At 40.6% G+C, this 19,827-nt stretch overlaps 2 protein-coding genes across 2 annotated transcripts in view; one reads left to right on the top strand and one right to left on the bottom strand.

Moving 5' to 3' along the window:
• Window positions 1-19,827, bottom strand: part of smyd2.L (SET and MYND domain containing 2 L homeolog) — a 35,801-nt gene that overhangs the window by 7,888 nt on the left and 8,086 nt on the right. Inside the window, 5 exon segments of the mRNA NM_001086782.1 lie at window positions 9,617-9,719; window positions 9,821-9,888; window positions 12,585-12,709; window positions 14,087-14,147; window positions 18,101-18,211. Of these exon segments, the coding sequence (NP_001080251.1) occupies window positions 9,617-9,719; window positions 9,821-9,888; window positions 12,585-12,709; window positions 14,087-14,147; window positions 18,101-18,211 (468 nt within the window).
• On the top strand, window positions 4,468-8,165 carry LOC121393602. The gene is made up of 2 exons (XM_041562540.1): window positions 4,468-5,436; window positions 7,840-8,165. Exon 1 carries the CDS (start codon window positions 4,468-4,470, stop codon window positions 5,371-5,373), a length of 906 nt encoding a protein of 301 aa, XP_041418474.1. The 3' UTR covers window positions 5,374-5,436; window positions 7,840-8,165.

Genomic DNA, 19,827 nt, shown 5'->3' with positions numbered 1-19,827 from the left:
GGTCAAAAGTTTCTTGTAATTGTAACTCACAAATATCTTGTTCAGAATTGTTCCGCATAGTGCGTAAAAATTGAGAGAAGGGAACTGCATTTTTGGAACTTGGGGGATGAAAACTTGTGGCGTACAATAAAGTGTTCCTATCTGTGGGTTTACGATATAATTTGTACCCCAAGCTATTATCCCTTCTAAAAATTTCCACATCTAAAAATTGAATTTGTTGCGGATGTATTGTAGCAGTAAACCTAACTGGACTATCCAGCTTGTTAAGGTCTTCGACCATCGCATTCAATGTTGCTTCGCTGCCTCGCCATACAATTAAAATATCGTCAATATAACGTAAATACAGTAACAGGGAATCACCGTATAAAGGGACAATATTATGCTGTTCGTACATGGCCATATAACAGTTGGCGTAGGCCGGAGCCATCGAGGCACCCATCGATGTGCCTGTCTTTTGAAGAAAAAAATGTTTTTCAAACCGAAAGTAGTTGCATTTCAATGTTAACTCCAATAATTGACAAATAAATTCGATTGGAGGGCCAGCGTACACAGCAGAATTTTGTAGTGCCCACCGAACTGATTTAATTCCTTCAGAGTGAGGGATAATAGTATATAAACTGCTTACATCGAGGGAAGCTAATAGTATGGGTTCGTTAGGTAATTTTAAATTTGACACAATTTCCAAAAGTTGTTGAGTATCTTTTAAATAGTAGGGGAGAGCTTGTACGGTACTTTGTAGACAATCATCTAAAAATAGGCCAATGGGATGTAACAAACTCCCACGAGAGGACACAATGGGCCTACCGGGTGGATTCTTCACATCTTTATGTACCTTGGGAAGACAATAAAGTACTGGACAAATAGGGTGTTCCTGAGTAAGGAAAATTCTTTCTCCCTCAGTAATCCACTTTTGGGTTACAGCATGTTTTAATACTAATTCTATGTCATCCTTAAATTTAGATACAGGATTAAAGGTTAACTTTTGATAAACCGCAACATTGTTAAGCTGATTACATACCTCATCACGATAGTCTTTATAATTCATTATAACGATACCCCCTCCTTTGTCTGCTGGTCGTATTACAATGGATTTATCGTTATTCAAAGACTTAAGAGCTCCTCTTTCATCAGCAGACAAATTAGGGTGTACCTTAAATGAAGATTCAGACAAGTTAGAAATTTCGTGAGAAACAGTCTGCAAAAACACCTTAATGTTAGTATTGCTAGAACTAGGGTCAAAGTCACTTTTCGTCTTCCATTTTAATTGAGTGTCGTCTTGTTTTTTGTCCCCATAATGTTCTAGTAAACGTAGTTTTCTGCCCATCTTATAACAATCCACCTCACAATTAAATTTGTTAAATGGTACTGTGGGGATAAAAGATGTACCTTTGCAAAGTAGTGATGACTCGGCTTGTGTCAGCGTGTGTTGCGACAAGTTATATATTGGAGTCAATGCGGGTATCTGGGAGGACGTCCTCCTCTGCTTCTTCCCCCTCCGGATGCGCCTCGGCCTGCTCTGCCTGCGCTCCTGGTATTCACTGGGGAAAATTCCTCTCTCGGTCCTCGGTCTGTGGGTAGGGTGTCCAGCTGAAAATGGATCGCTTTCTGGCTAGAAGAGGATGCGGCTGTGGCAGCGTGCTGTGTTACAGGAACGTCGCGTCCTGATGACGTAGTATCATCTTCGCCGGCTGATTCGCCAGAGCTGTCCACTGTACTGAGAGTACGGATGCGCTGTTTCCGCCATCTTGGTTGTCCTCTCCGCCATCCACCCGTTCCTCCTCCGCCTGCAAGCCACCTGTAAACGCGGTGTTGTTGGTAGTCTTCATCCACCTTGCGCAATTTCTCTCTTTTAAAGCGGAGTAAGTCATTTTTAAATGTGTCCACATTGTTTTTCAATTTAGTGTGGAATTCTGCAAATGTTGCCTCATGTATGGCAATCTGGTGTGTATTTTCTAGTGTGGCAATTTCTTTTCGCACTTTACTTAATTCACTGCTAACTTCTTCAATGACCAAAACCATGAGGTCAAGGGAACAGCGATTTAACACTCCAACCCACTTCCTGCATAGGTCGGGATTGTGTCTTCCAATAGTTGGAGCATTTTTAATGCGAAATCCACGTGGTATTCTCTTGGATCTAAAGTAGTCTGACAGAAATAGTCCGTGCAAGTCTAGATCTACTTCGCGTTTTTTAAGATGAAAAAGTTTGTTATATATATCTTTGGGGCAATCAATGCCGGGTTCTTCAGTATGTGTATTATGCCACAATACCTTTTCAATTTCAGATTCCGTGATGTGCCACGTCTCTGCATACAGAAGATTCTGTCCACTCTTTTCCATGAAATCCTCCATGGCCATGTGGTGAGTAGGATAGCTGTAAGTTACAAATGGTGGTGCTCCAAGCAAGAAAAATTCATACAGTGTAGAAGGCTTTAGCACACACTTCAGGAGTTAGGGACCTGGGTGCAATCCAGAAGTAAAATATCCACGACAAAAAAGCTGAAGCACACCAGGATTTTCTTCAAGAAATGTAAAACTGTTTATTCCATCAACGTTTCGGCTCTCGAGTGGAGCCTTTATCAAGATAAAGATTACAACAAAGTGAAAACTATTTAAAGACTCACCCAGCTCACTCCCACCTCCCAGTGACGCCCCCTTTCAGGTGTGAGGGATAATTAGAAAATTCATTAGTGTGACTGGTTCTTCCAATAGATACATTCTGTAGAAGCAAATACATATAAAACACAGAATGTGAAATACAGTGTATAACGTGCTATATATAAATATTAAATATTAAACATCAAAATAGAATTTATATATAAAAACACTTAAAAATCCACAAAAAGGATTACCAGTATCAAAACCTAAAAACAAACTGTTTGCAGAGATCGCTATATTATACTTGACAATCATTTTACAGAATCTACCCCTTTTATCTTTTATCCAAAAAAGGAGAAAAAGAGCAATATTCATTGAGACCGCGAGGGGCCACGGTGTCCAAAGTTTTAATCCAATAAACTTCTTTTTGCAAAAGTAACCGGTCCCAGTCACCCCCCCTATTAGGTTCAGGTACCAAGTCAATCCCCATGAATCTCAAAGTGGGTAACCCATGTCCCTTTGCTAAAAAATGTTTGGGTAGTGGTAAATCCGATTTTCCCGATTCAAGTGCCCGTTTAATTGAGGATCTATGATTGCCCATTCTCTCCCGTAGATTGTTTTGAGTTTTCCCAACATATGTTAACCCACACGGACAAGTTATAATATAGATGACATGTGTTGTCGTGCAGGTAATACGATGTTTGATGGGTATTTCTTTCCCAGAATGGGGGTGTCTAAAAGAATTACCTGTCGTCATCTGTCTACAAGTAATGCACCCCGCACATTTAAAACACCCTTTCTTAAGTTTACTTGAGATGGCACTGCATGTATCATAACATTGAACAGGATCTGTTTTCATCAGTAGATGTAGACAGATGACGACAGGTAATTCTTTTAGACACCCCCATTCTGGGAAAGAAATACCCATCAAACATCGTATTACCTGCACGACAACACATGTCATCTATATTATAACTTGTCCGTGTGGGTTAACATATGTTGGGAAAACTCAAAACAATCTACGGGAGAGAATGGGCAATCATAGATCCTCAATTAAACGGGCACTTGAATCGGGAAAATCGGATTTACCACTACCCAAACATTTTTTAGCAAAGGGACATGGGTTACCCACTTTGAGATTCATGGGGATTGACTTGGTACCTGAACCTAATAGGGGGGGTGACTGGGACCGGTTACTTTTGCAAAAAGAAGTTTATTGGATTAAAACTTTGGACACCGTGGCCCCTCGCGGTCTCAATGAATATTGCTCTTTTTCTCCTTTTTTGGATAAAAGATAAAAGGGGTAGATTCTGTAAAATGATTGTCAAGTATAATATAGCGATCTCTGCAAACAGTTTGTTTTTAGGTTTTGATACTGGTAATCCTTTTTGTGGATTTTTAAGTGTTTTTATATATAAATTCTATTTTGATGTTTAATATTTAATATTTATATATAGCACGTTATACACTGTATTTCACATTCTGTGTTTTATATGTATTTGCTTCTACAGAATGTATCTATTGGAAGAACCAGTCACACTAATGAATTTTCTAATTATCCCTCACACCTGAAAGGGGGCGTCACTGGGAGGTGGGAGTGAGCTGGGTGAGTCTTTAAATAGTTTTCACTTTGTTGTAATCTTTATCTTGATAAAGGCTCCACTCGAGAGCCGAAACGTTGATGGAATAAACAGTTTTACATTTCTTGAAGAAAATCCTGGTGTGCTTCAGCTTTTTTGTCGTGGATATTTTACTTCTGGATTGCACCCAGGTCCCTAACTCCTGAAGTGTGTGCTAAAGCCTTCTACACTGTATGAATTTTTCTTGCTTGGAGCACCACCATTTGTAACTTACAGCTATCCTACTCACCACATGGCCATGGAGGATTTCATGGAAAAGAGTGGACAGAATCTTCTGTATGCAGAGACGTGGCACATCACGGAATCTGAAATTGAAAAGGTATTGTGGCATAATACACATACTGAAGAACCCGGCATTGATTGCCCCAAAGATATATATAACAAACTTTTTCATCTTAAAAAACGCGAAGTAGATCTAGACTTGCACGGACTATTTCTGTCAGACTACTTTAGATCCAAGAGAATACCACGTGGATTTCGCATTAAAAATGCTCCAACTATTGGAAGACACAATCCCGACCTATGCAGGAAGTGGGTTGGAGTGTTAAATCGCTGTTCCCTTGACCTCATGGTTTTGGTCATTGAAGAAGTTAGCAGTGAATTAAGTAAAGTGCGAAAAGAAATTGCCACACTAGAAAATACACACCAGATTGCCATACATGAGGCAACATTTGCAGAATTCCACACTAAATTGAAAAACAATGTGGACACATTTAAAAATGACTTACTCCGCTTTAAAAGAGAGAAATTGCGCAAGGTGGATGAAGACTACCAACAACACCGCGTTTACAGGTGGCTTGCAGGCGGAGGAGGAACGGGTGGATGGCGGAGAGGACAACCAAGATGGCGGAAACAGCGCATCCGTACTCTCAGTACAGTGGACAGCTCTGGCGAATCAGCCGGCGAAGATGATACTACGTCATCAGGACGCGACGTTCCTGTAACACAGCACGCTGCCACAGCCGCATCCTCTTCTAGCCAGAAAGCGATCCATTTTCAGCTGGACACCCTACCCACAGACCGAGGACCGAGAGAGGAATTTTCCCCAGTGAATACCAGGAGCGCAGGCAGAGCAGGCCGAGGCGCATCCGGAGGGGGAAGAAGCAGAGGAGGACGTCCTCCCAGATACCCGCATTGACTCCAATATATAACTTGTCGCAACACACGCTGACACAAGCCGAGTCATCACTACTTTGCAAAGGTACATCTTTTATCCCCACAGTACCATTTAACAAATTTAATTGTGAGGTGGATTGTTATAAGATGGGCAGAAAACTACGTTTACTAGAACATTATGGGGACAAAAAACAAGACGACACTCAATTAAAATGGAAGACGAAAAGTGACTTTGACCCTAGTTCTAGCAATACTAACATTAAGGTGTTTTTGCAGACTGTTTCTCACGAAATTTCTAACTTGTCTGAATCTTCATTTAAGGTACACCCTAATTTGTCTGCTGATGAAAGAGGAGCTCTTAAGTCTTTGAATAACGATAAATCCATTGTAATACGACCAGCAGACAAAGGAGGGGGTATCGTTATAATGAATTATAAAGACTATCGTGATGAGGTATGTAATCAGCTTAACAATGTTGCGGTTTTATCAAAAGTTAACCTTTAATCCTGTATCTAAATTTAAGGATGACATAGAATTAGTATTAAAACATGCTGTAACCCAAAAGTGGATTACTGAGGGAGAAAGAATTTTCCTTACTCAGGAACACCCTATTTGTCCAGTACTTTATTGTCTTCCCAAGGTACATAAAGATGTGAAGAATCCACCCGGTAGGCCCATTGTGTCCTCTCGTGGGAGTTTGTTACATCCCATTGGCCTATTTTTAGATGATTGTCTACAAAGTACCGTACAAGCTCTCCCCTACTATTTAAAAGATACTCAACAACTTTTGGAAATTGTGTCAAATTTAAAATTACCTAACGAACCCATACTATTAGCTTCCCTCGATGTAAGCAGTTTATATACTATTATCCCTCACTCTGAAGGAATTAAATCAGTTCGGTGGGCACTACAAAATTCTGCTGTGTACGCTGGCCCTCCAATCGAATTTATTTGTCAATTATTGGAGTTAACATTGAAATGCAACTACTTTCGGTTTGAAAAACATTTTTTTCTTCAAAAGACAGGCACATCGATGGGTGCCTCGATGGCTCCGGCCTACGCCAACTGTTATATGGCCATGTACGAACAGCATAATATTGTCCCTTTATACGGTGATTCCCTGTTACTGTATTTACGTTATATTGACGATATTTTAATTGTATGGCGAGGCAGCGAAGCAACATTGAATGCGATGGTCGAAGACCTTAACAAGCTGGATAGTCCAGTTAGGTTTACTGCTACAATACATCCGCAACAAATTCAATTTTTAGATGTGGAAATTTTTAGAAGGGATAATAGCTTGGGGTACAAATTATATCGTAAACCCACAGATAGGAACACTTTATTGTACGCCACAAGTTTTCATCCCCCAAGTTCCAAAAATGCAGTTCCCTTCTCTCAATTTTTACGCACTATGCGGAACAATTCTGAACAAGATATTTGTGAGTTACAATTACAAGAAACTTTTGACCGGTTTGTACAAAGGGGCTATGACCAGAATACTTTATCGGCTGCCTTGACTAAGGCACGAGCACACATTGCACAAGAGAGGGCGAGACAGGGCAAGAAGACACCTAATGAAGGAAACCGCTTCATTGTAACATCTACTTATACCACAGGTTCCCCAGCAATTAGAAATATTGTAGACAATCACTGGCCCATCATATTAAGCGATAAAAGTTTGGCCCATAAAGTGAAGGAAAAACCACTATGGGGATTCAAAAGGGGCCCTAATCTGAGAAGTTTACTGATGAAAACAGATCCTGTTCAATGTTATGATACATGCAGTGCCATCTCAAGTAAACTTAAGAAAGGGTGTTTTAAATGTGCGGGGTGCATTACCTGTAGACAGATGACAACAGGTAATTCTTTTAGACACCCCCATTCTGGGAAAGAAATACCCATCAAACATCGTATTACCTGCACGACAACACATGTCATCTATATTATAACTTGTCCGTGTGGGTTAACATATGTTGGGAAAACTCAAAACAATCTACGGGAGAGAATGGGCAATCATAGATCCTCAATTAAACGGGCACTTGAATCGGGAAAATCGGATTTACCACTACCCAAACATTTTTTAGCAAAGGGACATGGGTTACCCACTTTGAGATTCATGGGGATTGACTTGGTACCTGAACCTAATAGGGGGGGTGACTGGGACCGGTTACTTTTGCAAAAAGAAGTTTATTGGATTAAAACTTTGGACACCGTGGCCCCTCGCGGTCTCAATGAATATTGCTCTTTTTCTCCTTTTTTGGATAAAAGATAAAAGGGGTAGATTCTGTAAAATGATTGTCAAGTATAATATAGCGATCTCTGCAAACAGTTTGTTTTTAGGTTTTGATACTGGTAATCCTTTTTGTGGATTTTTAAGTGTTTTTATATATAAATTCTATTTTGATGTTTAATATTTAATATTTATATATAGCACGTTATACACTGTATTTCACATTCTGTGTTTTATATGTATTTGCTTCTACAGAATGTATCTATTGGAAGAACCAGTCACACTAATGAATTTTCTAATTATCCCTCACACCTGAAAGGGGGCGTCACTGGGAGGTGGGAGTGAGCTGGGTGAGTCTTTAAATAGTTTTCACTTTGTTGTAATCTTTATCTTGATAAAGGCTCCACTCGAGAGCCGAAACGTTGATGGAATAAACAGTTTTACATTTCTTGAAGAAAATCCTGGTGTGCTTCAGCTTTTTTGTCGTGGATATTTTACTTCTGGATTGCACCCAGGTCCCTAACTCCTGAAGTGTGTGCTAAAGCCTTCTACACTGTATATATATATATATATATATATATCTCTATCTATCTATCTATCTATATATATATATAAAATACACAAGAGCCATGAATATCCTGTAAATTATATCCTTATAAACAGTGCTTAGTGATGTCATCTGTTATAATGAGGGCTTAGTGATGTCATTTCTGTCACATGACTCACTGAAACATGTGTAATATAATAAATAAAGTTTAACCCCTGTTGCACAAAGTGAAGATATTAGAAGTCACCTCTGAGTTCCATGGCCTTGTACTTTTATATGTTCATGAAACTCATTGGTATCTTATAATATCCTTATATTTTACAATTTCTATATATATATATATATATATATATATATATATATATATATATATATATATATATATGATATGTGGTTTGACTTTACAGGTCGCTGATATTGATTTTAACCAATTGCAATTCCTGTACAGAACCAGCAGGTGGAATCACAGGACAGTCTTAATAAACAAGGGAACGGCTGCTGAATTGGAGAAGGAATATTGGTTTCAAGAGATGGTGATGTTTTCAAAGAAATGGCCCTAACTATAAAACTGGGGGGTGGGGGAGCATCATTAGAACAGAACCTCTGCAGAGGGTCGGAGGTTTGTGCAATTCATGTAACAGCCACTGACTGGGGATTCAGAGCTTTGCTGCGCTGCATTGTGCCCAGTTGATCAGACTCTGGGCTACATTTACTGTATCTATAGGCAACAAAGACAGACATTACTATTACAGGGGTGAAAGTGTATAGAGAAAAGGGGCTACTTGGTGACATGAGTTCTTGCGCATAAATGCACCTGATGATGGCTGACCCCGGCCAGTGCAATTGAGGGCCAGGCAATTATTGCTTAAAGGAGAAGGAAAGGCTAAAATTAAGTAAGCTTTATCAGAAATGTCTATATAAATACACCAGTAATCCCTCAAAGTAATGCTGCTCTGAGTCCTCTGTCAAAAGAAACACCACATTTCTTTCCTTCTATTGTGTACTCATGGGCTTCTGTATCAGACTTCCTGTTTTCACATTAAACCTCCAGGGATAGGGCTTGAGCATGCTCAGTTTGCTTCTCTCTCCCTCCTCCCCTCCCTGCTGTAATCTGAGCCCAGAGCTATAAGTGAGCAGGGAGAGACTCAGGTAGGAAGTGATGTCATAGCAAGCTAATATGGCAGTTGCTATCCTAAACAAACAGAGACAGTGTCTAGAGCTGTTTACTCAGGTATGGTAAAGCATTCTGCAGAATATATAGTGATATAACTTGCACTATTGTGGCTAATCTATTGGTAATAAACTGCTTCAGTAGCTTTCCTTCTCCTTTAAAAAAAACAAAAAAACACCGCAATTGCACCAGCAGGGTCCTGCCAAACACCATGAAATTCTATGGAGGGTCAATTCCCTGCTAAAAATCCATAAGCCATTCATGGGATCTCATAGGAATGTGACACGTGCTCTCACGTGGCAGTTTATGGTTACCTCGTCCCCGGCGTGGATCTCTTGCACGGCTCTGATTTCGGCCACTGTTCCCTTGAACGTGACGATGATGTTGGGGCAGCAGCTGTGATTCATCAGCGCAACACTGCAAGAAAGCAAACGGCCGTTACTTAACCCACTGCTTAGATGCGGCAGAATCCTGCGCGGTTACAACAATGCAGCAATGGAAGGACGAGGGGGACGTACTCTGGGAATATGGCGGATCCCAAATGGGAGAGTTCTTCATCTTCAATGGTGAAGCCGTTGCAGTTTACCTAAAAGAAGAGAAGTGTTGTCAGTATTAACACTAGCACATCCACAACCCTGGCTGAGCCCTGGTACTCCCAGCACGATGCAGAGAGATGTAGTTCAGCAGCAGAGGGAGTTCTTTAGTTATGCAGTTAGCGCAACTCCCAAGGGAAGAGATACTGTGGACTGATGAGGATACGTGTAACAATCTAATTAACTGACAGGCACACTCAGTGCTTTCCTCTCTGGACTGTATGAGGAGCTTGGATGACAGTTTTATACAGCAGACTGCATGGGGCTGACAGAAAGTGCATGGATATGTCACTCCTTCTTTCCATTGCACAAGGAAAGGGTTAAAACATTAATCCTCCCCAGGATATTCCAATAGTGTAAAATATATAAGGAAGGTGGGGTGCTTAAAGGGGTTGTTCACCTTTAAAATAACATTTAGGGGCCAATTCATTAATTTCGAGTGAAGGAATAGAAGAAAAAATACTTTGAATTTCGAAGTGTTTTTTTGGCTACTTCGACCATCAAATGGGCTACTTCGACCTTCGATTACGACTTTGAATCGAAGGATTCGAACTAAAAATTGTTCGACTATTCGACCATTCGATAGTCGAAGTACTGTCTCTTTAAGAAAAAACTTCGGCCCCCCCCAGTTCGCCATCTAAAAGCTACCGAACCCAATGTTAGCCTATGGGGAAGGTCCCCATAGGCTTGCCTAACTTTTTTTGGTCGAAGGATAATCCTTCGATCGTTGGATTAAAATCCTTCGAATCGTTCAATTCGAAGGATTTAATCGTTATTCGACCCTTGATGAATTTGCCCCTTAGTATGATGTAGCGAGTGATATTCTGAGACAATTTGCAATTGGTTTTCATTTTTTATTATTTGTGGTTTTTGAGTTATTTAGCTTTTTATTCAGCAGCTCTCCAGTTTGCAATTTCAGCCATCTGGTTTCTAGGGTCCAAATTCCCCTAGCAACCATGAGCTGATTTAAATAAGAGACTGGAATATGAATAGAAGAGGGGCTGCATAGAAAGAAGAATAATAAAAAGTAGCAATAACAATACATTTGTAGCCTTGTAGAGTCAGAAGTAGAAGGTAAATACTTTAAAAACTATTAAAAAATAAATAATGAAGACCAATTGAAAAGTTGCTTAGAAGTGGCCATTCTATAACATACTAAAAGTTACTTTAAAGGTGAACTACCCCTTTAACATAAAAGGTACGAGGCCACAGCAGCTCAAGGCGCATGTCCCAGTTGGAAATCTTATGAAGCCCTAAAATTAAAGGGGAATTTCCAATACAGGTATGGGACCTGTTATCTAGAATGTTCGGGACCTGGGGTTTTCTGCATAACTGATCTTTACATAATTTGGATTTTCATTGCTTAAAGGAGAACTAAACCCTAAAAATGAATGTGGCCAAAAATGACATATTTTATATAGTGAACTTATTGCACGAGGCTAAAGTTTCAGCTTGTCAATAGCAGCAATGATCCAGGACTTCAAACTTGTCACAGGGGGTCACCATGTTGGAAAGTGTCTGTGACACTCACATGCTCAGTGGGCTCTGATTGGCTGTTGAGAAGCTAAGCTTAGGGCTCGTCACTAATTATCCAGCAGAAAATGAGCTTCCCCTGTAATATAAGCTGATGCTACAGGTTTGCTGATTATTAAATTCTGATGCTAATTGCACTGGTTTCTGTGCTGCCATGTAGTAATTATCTGTATTAATTACTAATCAGCCTTATATTGTAACATTTCTATTCTATGTGTACTGTATATTGTGAGTGGCTCCCTAAGCTCAGTAAGTGACAGCAGCACAGAGCATGTGCAGTGAATCAGCAGAAAAGAAGATGGGGAGCTACTGGGGCATCTTTGGAGACATAGACCTTTACTGCTAAATGGCTGTGGTTGCCTTGGGCTGGTACAGAAGCACAAACATCATGTACAACATTTCTACCTACTACTTTAGTTAGGCTTTAGTTCTCCTTTAAGTCTACTAGAAAATCATATAAACATGAAATAAGCCCAATAGGCTGGTTTTGGCTCCAATAAGGATTAATTATATCTTAGTTGGGATCAAGTACAGGTATGGGACCTGTTATCCAAAATGCTGTGGACCTTGGGTTTTCTGGATAAGGGATCTTTATGTATTTTGGATCCTCATACCTTTAAAAAAAATTTTAAAAAAAATTAATTAAACCCAATAGGCTGGTTTTGTTTCCAATAAGGATTAATTATATCTTAGTTGGGATCAAGTACAAGTAATTGTTTTATTATTACAGAGAAAATTTTTAGACTATTTCGATAAAACAGAGTCTAGGGGAGAGGCCCTTTAATTCTGAGCTTTCTGTATAACGGGTTTCCAGATAACAGATCCTATACCTGTACCGGGTGCAGTAAAAAAACGGGGGACGGAGGCAAGCAGGGTCATGCAAGTTTAGAAAAGGAGTGCAGTCATATTTAATGGCAGACCTTTCAGGGAACAGAAACAAATTGAATTATTGTTTAGACTTAATATACCCCCTTTCACTATATACCACTTATTATTGATCAAGGACCCCAAGACATGAGTGCCTTTAAAGACAATAAATATCCCCTTTAAACAGTCCTCCTACTACTGTGGAGTGGAAATTCCAGCTGGAGGGCCCCCTGTTATCTTTTATAGATTAGTCACCTTTATCTTACCCACAAGGAGGCCTGGCACTTACCTGTGCAAAGAGGAACACTAGTGCCGCATTGTCGGTATAGTGCAAATTCTTGGAGTAAAAACGGTGCAAGGCAGCAATGTCACTCTCAATTAACTCTTTCTTCTCGTTGTCAAGCTTGCTGAGGTCTGTCGAGAAGCAGCAATATAAAAAAAAAAATATTTTGGACTCACAAATACTTGTTTGAGAACCTCAAGAAGATCCCCCCCTTCCATACTGGACAAGCAAACATTTAGGGTCTGTCATGTTCCTGGTTAGAATATTATCAGCAGGCCACACCCACTCACAGCAGATAATACTAATTTGGCCACACCCCTTTCTGATAGTGGGCCTTATCTGTTATCTACTGTGTATCCTGTGATTGAATGGCTGCCCCCATGGCTACACAGCAGCTTGGTTATATAAACTATAGTAGTACTTATCTGTTATCTACTGTGTATCCTGTGATTGAATGGCTGCCCCCATGGCTACACAGCAGCTTGGTTATATAAACTATAGTAGTACTTATCTGTTATCTACTGTGAATCCTGTGCTTGAATGGCTGTCCCCATGGCTACACAGCAGCTTGTTTATATAAACTATAGTAGTACTTATCTGTTATCTACTGTGTATCCTGTGCTTGAATGGCTGCCCCCATGGCTACACAGCAGCTTGTTTATATAAACTATAGTAGTACTTATCTGTTAGCTACTGTGTATCCTGTGCTTGAATGGCTGCCCGCATGGCTACACAGCAGCTTGTTTATATAAACTATAGTAGTACTTATCTGTTATCTACTGTGTATCCTGTGCTTGAATGGCTGCCCCCATGGCTACACAGCAGCTTGGTTATATAAACTATAGTAGTACTTATCTGTTATCTACTGTGTATCCTGTGATTGAATGGCTGCCCCCATGGCTACACAGCAGCTTGGTTATATAAACTATAGTAGTACTTATCTGTTAGCTACTGTGAATCCTGTGCTTGAATGGCTGCCCCCATGGCTACACAGCAGCTTGTTTATATAAACTATAGTAGTACTTATCTGTTATCTACTGTGTATCCTGTGCTTGAATGGCTGCCCCCATGGCTACACAGCAGCTTGTTTATATAAACTATAGTAGTACTTATCTGTTAGCTACTGCGTATCCTGTGCTTGAATGGCTGCCCGCATGGCTACACAGCAGCTTGTTTATATAAACTATAGTAGTACTTATCTGTTATCTACTGTGTATCCTGTGCTTGAATGGCTGCCCCCATGGCTACACAGCAGCTTGTTTATATAAACTATAGTAGTACTTATCTGTTATCTACTGTGTATCCTGTGCTTGAATGGCTGCCCCATGGCTACACAGCAGCTTGTTTATATAAACTATAGTAGTCTTTCTAAAACAAACACATCATTTTTACCAGTGCATAGCAACAGTATATTATATTTTAAATACTGTAAAATGCTTTTTATTGTTGGCTTTACTGTTCCTTTAAGCATCAGTCAATAGAACAAACGCTGAATGTAAAATACGTACGGGATTCAAACTCTTTAACCGAGAGGAACGTTTCCGACGGTGTCCTCTCTGTCTGGGTTTTCTAAGAAATAAAGAAATGGATGTTACAAGTACGGCACTCTATGTGAACCTTGTTACGTTGTCAGTTGGCCCCCTATTCATTCCTATGGGAATCACCTGCAGCTGCTTCTCATAGGAATGAATAGGAGACAACTCTGAGCGTTCTGACGCTCGCCCTGGAAAACGCAAGTAACTGCCCCTTGTGCTGCCATATGTAACCATATTGTAACCATATTTTATCAAGCCCGAGGCCTGCTCCCAATACATTACATTGCTACAAGTGTTTTTCCAAAAGGCCACCCCCTTTGTACACAGGAGTATTAGGAATTAATGACCTGTATTTAAAGAGATTGTTCACCTTTAAATTAACTGTTAGTATGATGTAGAGAGTGATATTCTGAGACAAATTGCAATTGGTTTTCATTTTTTATTATTTGTGGTTTTTGAGTTATTTAGCTTTTTATTCAGCAGTTCTCCAGTTTGCAATTTAAGCCATCTGGTTGCTAGGGTCCAAATTACCCTAGCAACCATGCACTGATTTAAATAAGAGACTGGAATATGAATAGGAGAGGCCTGAATAGAAATATGAGTAAGAAAACGTAGCAATAACAATACATTTACATACGGAAATCCCAAATATCCCCTATATGTCCACCTTAAATGGATACTGTTTGTTTCAAAACGCATCAGTTAATAGTGCTACTCCAGCAGAATTCTGCACTGAAATCCATTTCTCAAAAGAGCAAACAGATTTTTTTATATTCAATTTTGAAATCTGACATGGGGCTAGACATTTTGTCAATTTCCCAGCTGCCCCTGGTCATGTGACTTGTGCCTGCACGTGAGGAGAGAAATGCTTTCTCAGGCTGCTGCTTTTCCTTCCCAATGTAACTGAATGTGTCTCAGTGGGACATGGGTTTTTACTATTGAGTGTTGTTCTTAGATCTACCAGGCAGCTGTTATCTTGTGCTATCTGGTTACCTTCCCATTGTTCTTTTGTTTGGCTGCTGGGGGGGGGGGGAGGGGTGATATCACTCTAACTTGCAGTACAGCAGTAAAGAGTGATTGAAATTTATCAGAGCACAAGTCACATGACTTGGGGCAGCTGGGAAATTGACAATATGTCTAGTCCCATGTCAGATTTCAAAACTGAATATAAACAAAATCTGTTTGCTCTTTTGAGAAATGGATTTCAGTGCAGAATTCTGCTGGAGCAGCACTATTAACCGATTCATTTTGAAATTTTTTTTTTCATGACAGTATCCCTTTAAGGTAGGCCATATCAGGCTGATCTGATCGAGGGCCTAACAATTGGATCCCAACGAGAAAAAAATGGGCGGTCTGATTGAGGGCCACATCAACAAACTGATATTGTCCTAGATCCAACATCATTTTGAAACCCACCCAATCTACATCCGGCTGATTTTCGATCAGGGAATCCAGTTGGAGGGTCCTCACAGCCCAATAACCGACTAAATCTGTCTGCAGCTTATATCTGCCCATACACAGAGCATAGAGAGCATTTGTTTTTTTAGGGTCAGGGGACACAGGCGGATTCGGGGAGATTTGTTGCGCCGCAACAAAGCTCCTCTTCTTTGGGGCGACTAATCTCCCTGAACTCCCGCGGCTAGAATGTAAATCGCCATCACGATGGCACTCGGATCGATTTGTTTTCCGAAGTCGCCCGAAAGTTTCCTTTGTGAGGATTAATCTTCCCGAATCTGCCTGTGTGCACTAACCCTTAGATGGGGACAGTGACCCCCCATTTGAAAGCTGGAAAGAGTCAGAAGAAGTAGGCAAATAATTAAAAATTAAAATCAACTGAAAAGTTGCTTAGAATTAGCCAATCTATAACATATTAAAATTGACTTAAAAGTGAACCACCCCTTAAAACAACCATTTTTTTTTACTTTTTTACATTTTTTTTTTTACGGTTCTGGTCGACAGTAAAAACACAGAGCTGAAACATTGGCCCGGGGGCTTATTCTTATTGAACATGGCTTTCAGTCCCTGCCCATGAAACATTCTATTAAACCTTTAATATTATTTCTAATAACCGCTCTTTTATATGACATTGCCTGTTTGCTGCCAACGACTATGCCCCAGGCCAATGAAACCCCTGAGTACGACTCCCAGCACCCTACACCCCTATCCCTCCGTGTTTTATAAAAAATAATTCTAATTCTAAAGAGGGAGATCAATGGCACAGGCTGCACTTAACTTCTCCGACAGCAGCGACCTTGACTGTAATTTGCTGCTGCCTTTTAATTACTGATCCGCAATAAGCTGGGAGAGAGAGAAGCTTAATTAATTGGTGTTAGTGTTTGGCTAATTTTTATTTGGAAGGTGAATGCGGTTTCCTTGCAGCGAGTCCGACTCCCGGGGAAGAATCTCATTTCGAGGCTGCCGTGCTGCTGGCCTGGGCTTATTTAGTGAAAGGGAATCTCATCATTTTATTCGCCGTTATCCAATTAGTTACAAGGGCAAACAAACCGAGGGTGAGGGATTTGAGCAAGTCAGAAATGCCAGATTGTAGGAATGAGGTCTAAAAAGCACAGCTGGAACGGAGCTGGCACCCACGGCTGGGAAAACATTAAAGGGGTGTTTCACCTTTAAACTAACTGTTAGTATGATGTAGCGTGTGATATTCTGAGACAATTTGCAATTGGTTTTCATTTTTTATTATTTGTGGCTTTTGACTTATTTAGCTTTTTATTCAGCAGCTCTCCAGTTTGCAATTTCAGTAATCTGGTTGCTAGGGTCCAAATTCCCCTAGCAACCACACACTGATTTGAATAAGAGACTGGAATATGAATAGGAGAGGCCTGAATAGAAAGATGAACAATACATTTGTAGCCTTAGGGTCAGGGCACACAGGCAGATTCAGGGAGATTAGTCGCCCGGCAACAAATCTCCTCTTCTTCGTGGGCGAACTGCCTTCCCACCGGCTAAAATGTAAATCGCCGGTGGGATGGCACTCCGAGCTAATTGTTTTCCAAAGTCGCCCTGACGAGGAAACTTCAGATGACTTCGTAAAATGAATCTCTCCGAGTGCCATCCCGCCGGCAATTTACATTTTAGCCGGCGGGAAGGCAGTTTGGGGAGATTAGTCATCCGAATTTGCCTATGTGCTCTGACCCTTACAGAGCATTTGTTTTTAGATGGGGTCAGTGACCCCCCATTTGAAAGCTAGAAACAAAAGAAGACAGCAAATAATTAAAAAAACTATAAAAAAAGACTGAAAAAATGATGACCAATTAAAAAATTGCTTAGAATTAATCATTCTACATACTTAAAGTTAAATTTGATGTGAAACACCCCTAGAAACACCCCAGGTTTCCTAAGCTCAGTAAGTGACAGCAGCACAGAGCATGTGCAGTGAATCAGCAGAAAAGAAGATGGGGAGCTACTGGGGCATCTTTGGAGACACAGATCTTTACTGCTAAAGGGCTGTGGTTGCCTTGGGCTGGTACAGAAGCACAAAACATCATGTACATCATTTCTATTTCTTTAGTTAAGCTTTAGTTCTTCTATAAGCCATTCTGATCTAAACCACCCAATTTATGGGTTTCAGAAGCACCCGTGCATTACTACCGTCTACTTGTAGACTGCACAAACATGTTTAACAGTCATGCAAGCAACTAAATGATATTTTATACCATTACAGAAATAGCCAGAAATAAATCCTTTTCAACCTCCTTTTTATTGGTAAAAGCTGCCATATTGCTTGTTCCACCTATGGCATGTTTGAGAAGATCAAATCAGCGGAGGAGAACAATGACTTAGGTCTAAGGTTGTCCTCTTGCTTTTAATCCACCAAGAGAAGCAAACACACAAACCTCTTAGTGCACACACCCTACTTATACATGAGGTATAGTTTCCCTTTAATCCAAGAAGAGCAAGTAGCTGTATTATTTGGCCTCGCTCTTCCTTCCAGCCATGCTTCCATGCGCACGTGTGGGGGAGGGGCCTCACCTGTTTGGCCAGTATCCTCGCCGTGAGCCTGACGGTTTCCGAGGGACACCAGTTCTGTCCATAAGAACACATGGCCGAACATTCCAACTTGTGCATGGGCCAGTCTCCTTTCTGGTTGGGTAGAGAAGAGGAAAAACATGAGCTCAGACATGGAAAGGAGGATGCGCTTGACTTTCCTGGATACAAAGGTCAAGTAAAATGTGTTTCCTTTAAAAGGAATGACATGAAGATGGCATCCACATTACAAAACACAACCTGCACATTATGATCACATTTCCCAGAGAGATTCGCATGATATTGCACTGAAATAAGATTTTCCTAATAATGCAGATGAAACACACGTGATATATGTGCAACAAACACAATCCATCATATCCCTAAAAAAATAAAATCCCATTTTTACTTTCTTTAATGAAAAAGAAACCTATCTCCAATATACTTTAATTAAAAAATATGTACCGTTTTTATAAGAAACCAGACTGTATACAGTGAAATTCTCCCTTCATTTACTGCTGTGGATAGGAATTGTCAGACGGTCCCTAACTGCTGGGCAGGGAAACAATCATACTTATGAACAGCAGGGGGAGCCCCCGCCTTACTTCCCAGCCATGCAGAACTCAAGCAGCTTTGTTTGTTTCCCTGTAGAGCAGTCGTGACTGTGTAAAGTTTTGTATTGGATTTTATTTTTGCCTTTACATCCCCTTTACTGTTTCCAACTCCAGCTGCAGGGACAAAGATCATGGAGCCAGATTTAAACAGATAAACTGGGATTCTATTTGGAGGATTATTTTGCTGCAGCCACTGGTTCTGCAGAGTTGGAGAAAGTTTGTATTAAACAATACAAAAACTATAAAATCCACATTAGATTACATGACAACACAGGACCCAGTGCAGTCTGTATATTCTGATTATTAATCAGTCTTGCTGTATCGGCTTCTGGCAGATATTATTTGACTTGTGCTGTTTTGATAATTTATGATGATCCCTAAGCAGCCCAGACCACACTGAGCATGTGCACAGTCTTGGTCTTGCAAAGGTGTTTAACAAAGTTACAAGATGGTGACCCCCTGTGGCCAACTTTGAAAGCAGAAATCATTTGTTTGATTAGGCTTGTGGTGCAGTAAGTTCATGTTTAGTATACAAAAGACAGCATTTCTAGCCTTATTCTATTTTAGACTTTACTTCCCCTTTAAATAGTTTGAAAACCATTCAAATGTAAAAAGAGTTGGGGAGCAACATAAGCATGAAAATAGTTCCTGGGGGAGCCAAATAGGGTTTGTGATTGGCTATTGGTAGCCCCTCATGCCTGAGAGACACATCAAACCTACTAGGGGTCGCTGTTTTCATTGGCTGCTGTGAAGGTTACTTCAGCCACAGTATTTTGAGAGTTTCCCCAAATACAAACTGTCATTTGATACACACACCCCATTGCCTAGCGCTGGGATAAAGATTTAAAGCAATAGGGCAAGTCTAGGCGCTTGGGGGCTGTGATTCAAGTTGTTTAAAAACGGGGCAATCAAAAAGTCCCCCCCCCCACCCCGTGGACTATTATCCTAAAGCTAACGGCACACCTACAACATTGCCGGTAAATTTGTAAGACTGGCCCCCGCCTTGGCATGTGTTTTACCGTAAAATACTGGCCGGATGGCAACCCTAGGTCTGGGTCAGAGGGGGCCACAGCCAGGGTCGGACTGGGGGGTCCGGAGTCCACCGGGACTGCTGTCCAG

This window comes from Xenopus laevis, chromosome 5L (genome assembly GCF_017654675.1).
Source record: "Xenopus laevis strain J_2021 chromosome 5L, Xenopus_laevis_v10.1, whole genome shotgun sequence".
Lineage (NCBI taxonomy): Eukaryota > Metazoa > Chordata > Amphibia > Anura > Pipidae > Xenopus > Xenopus laevis.
This window is presented reverse-complemented; position numbering and strand designations above follow the sequence as displayed.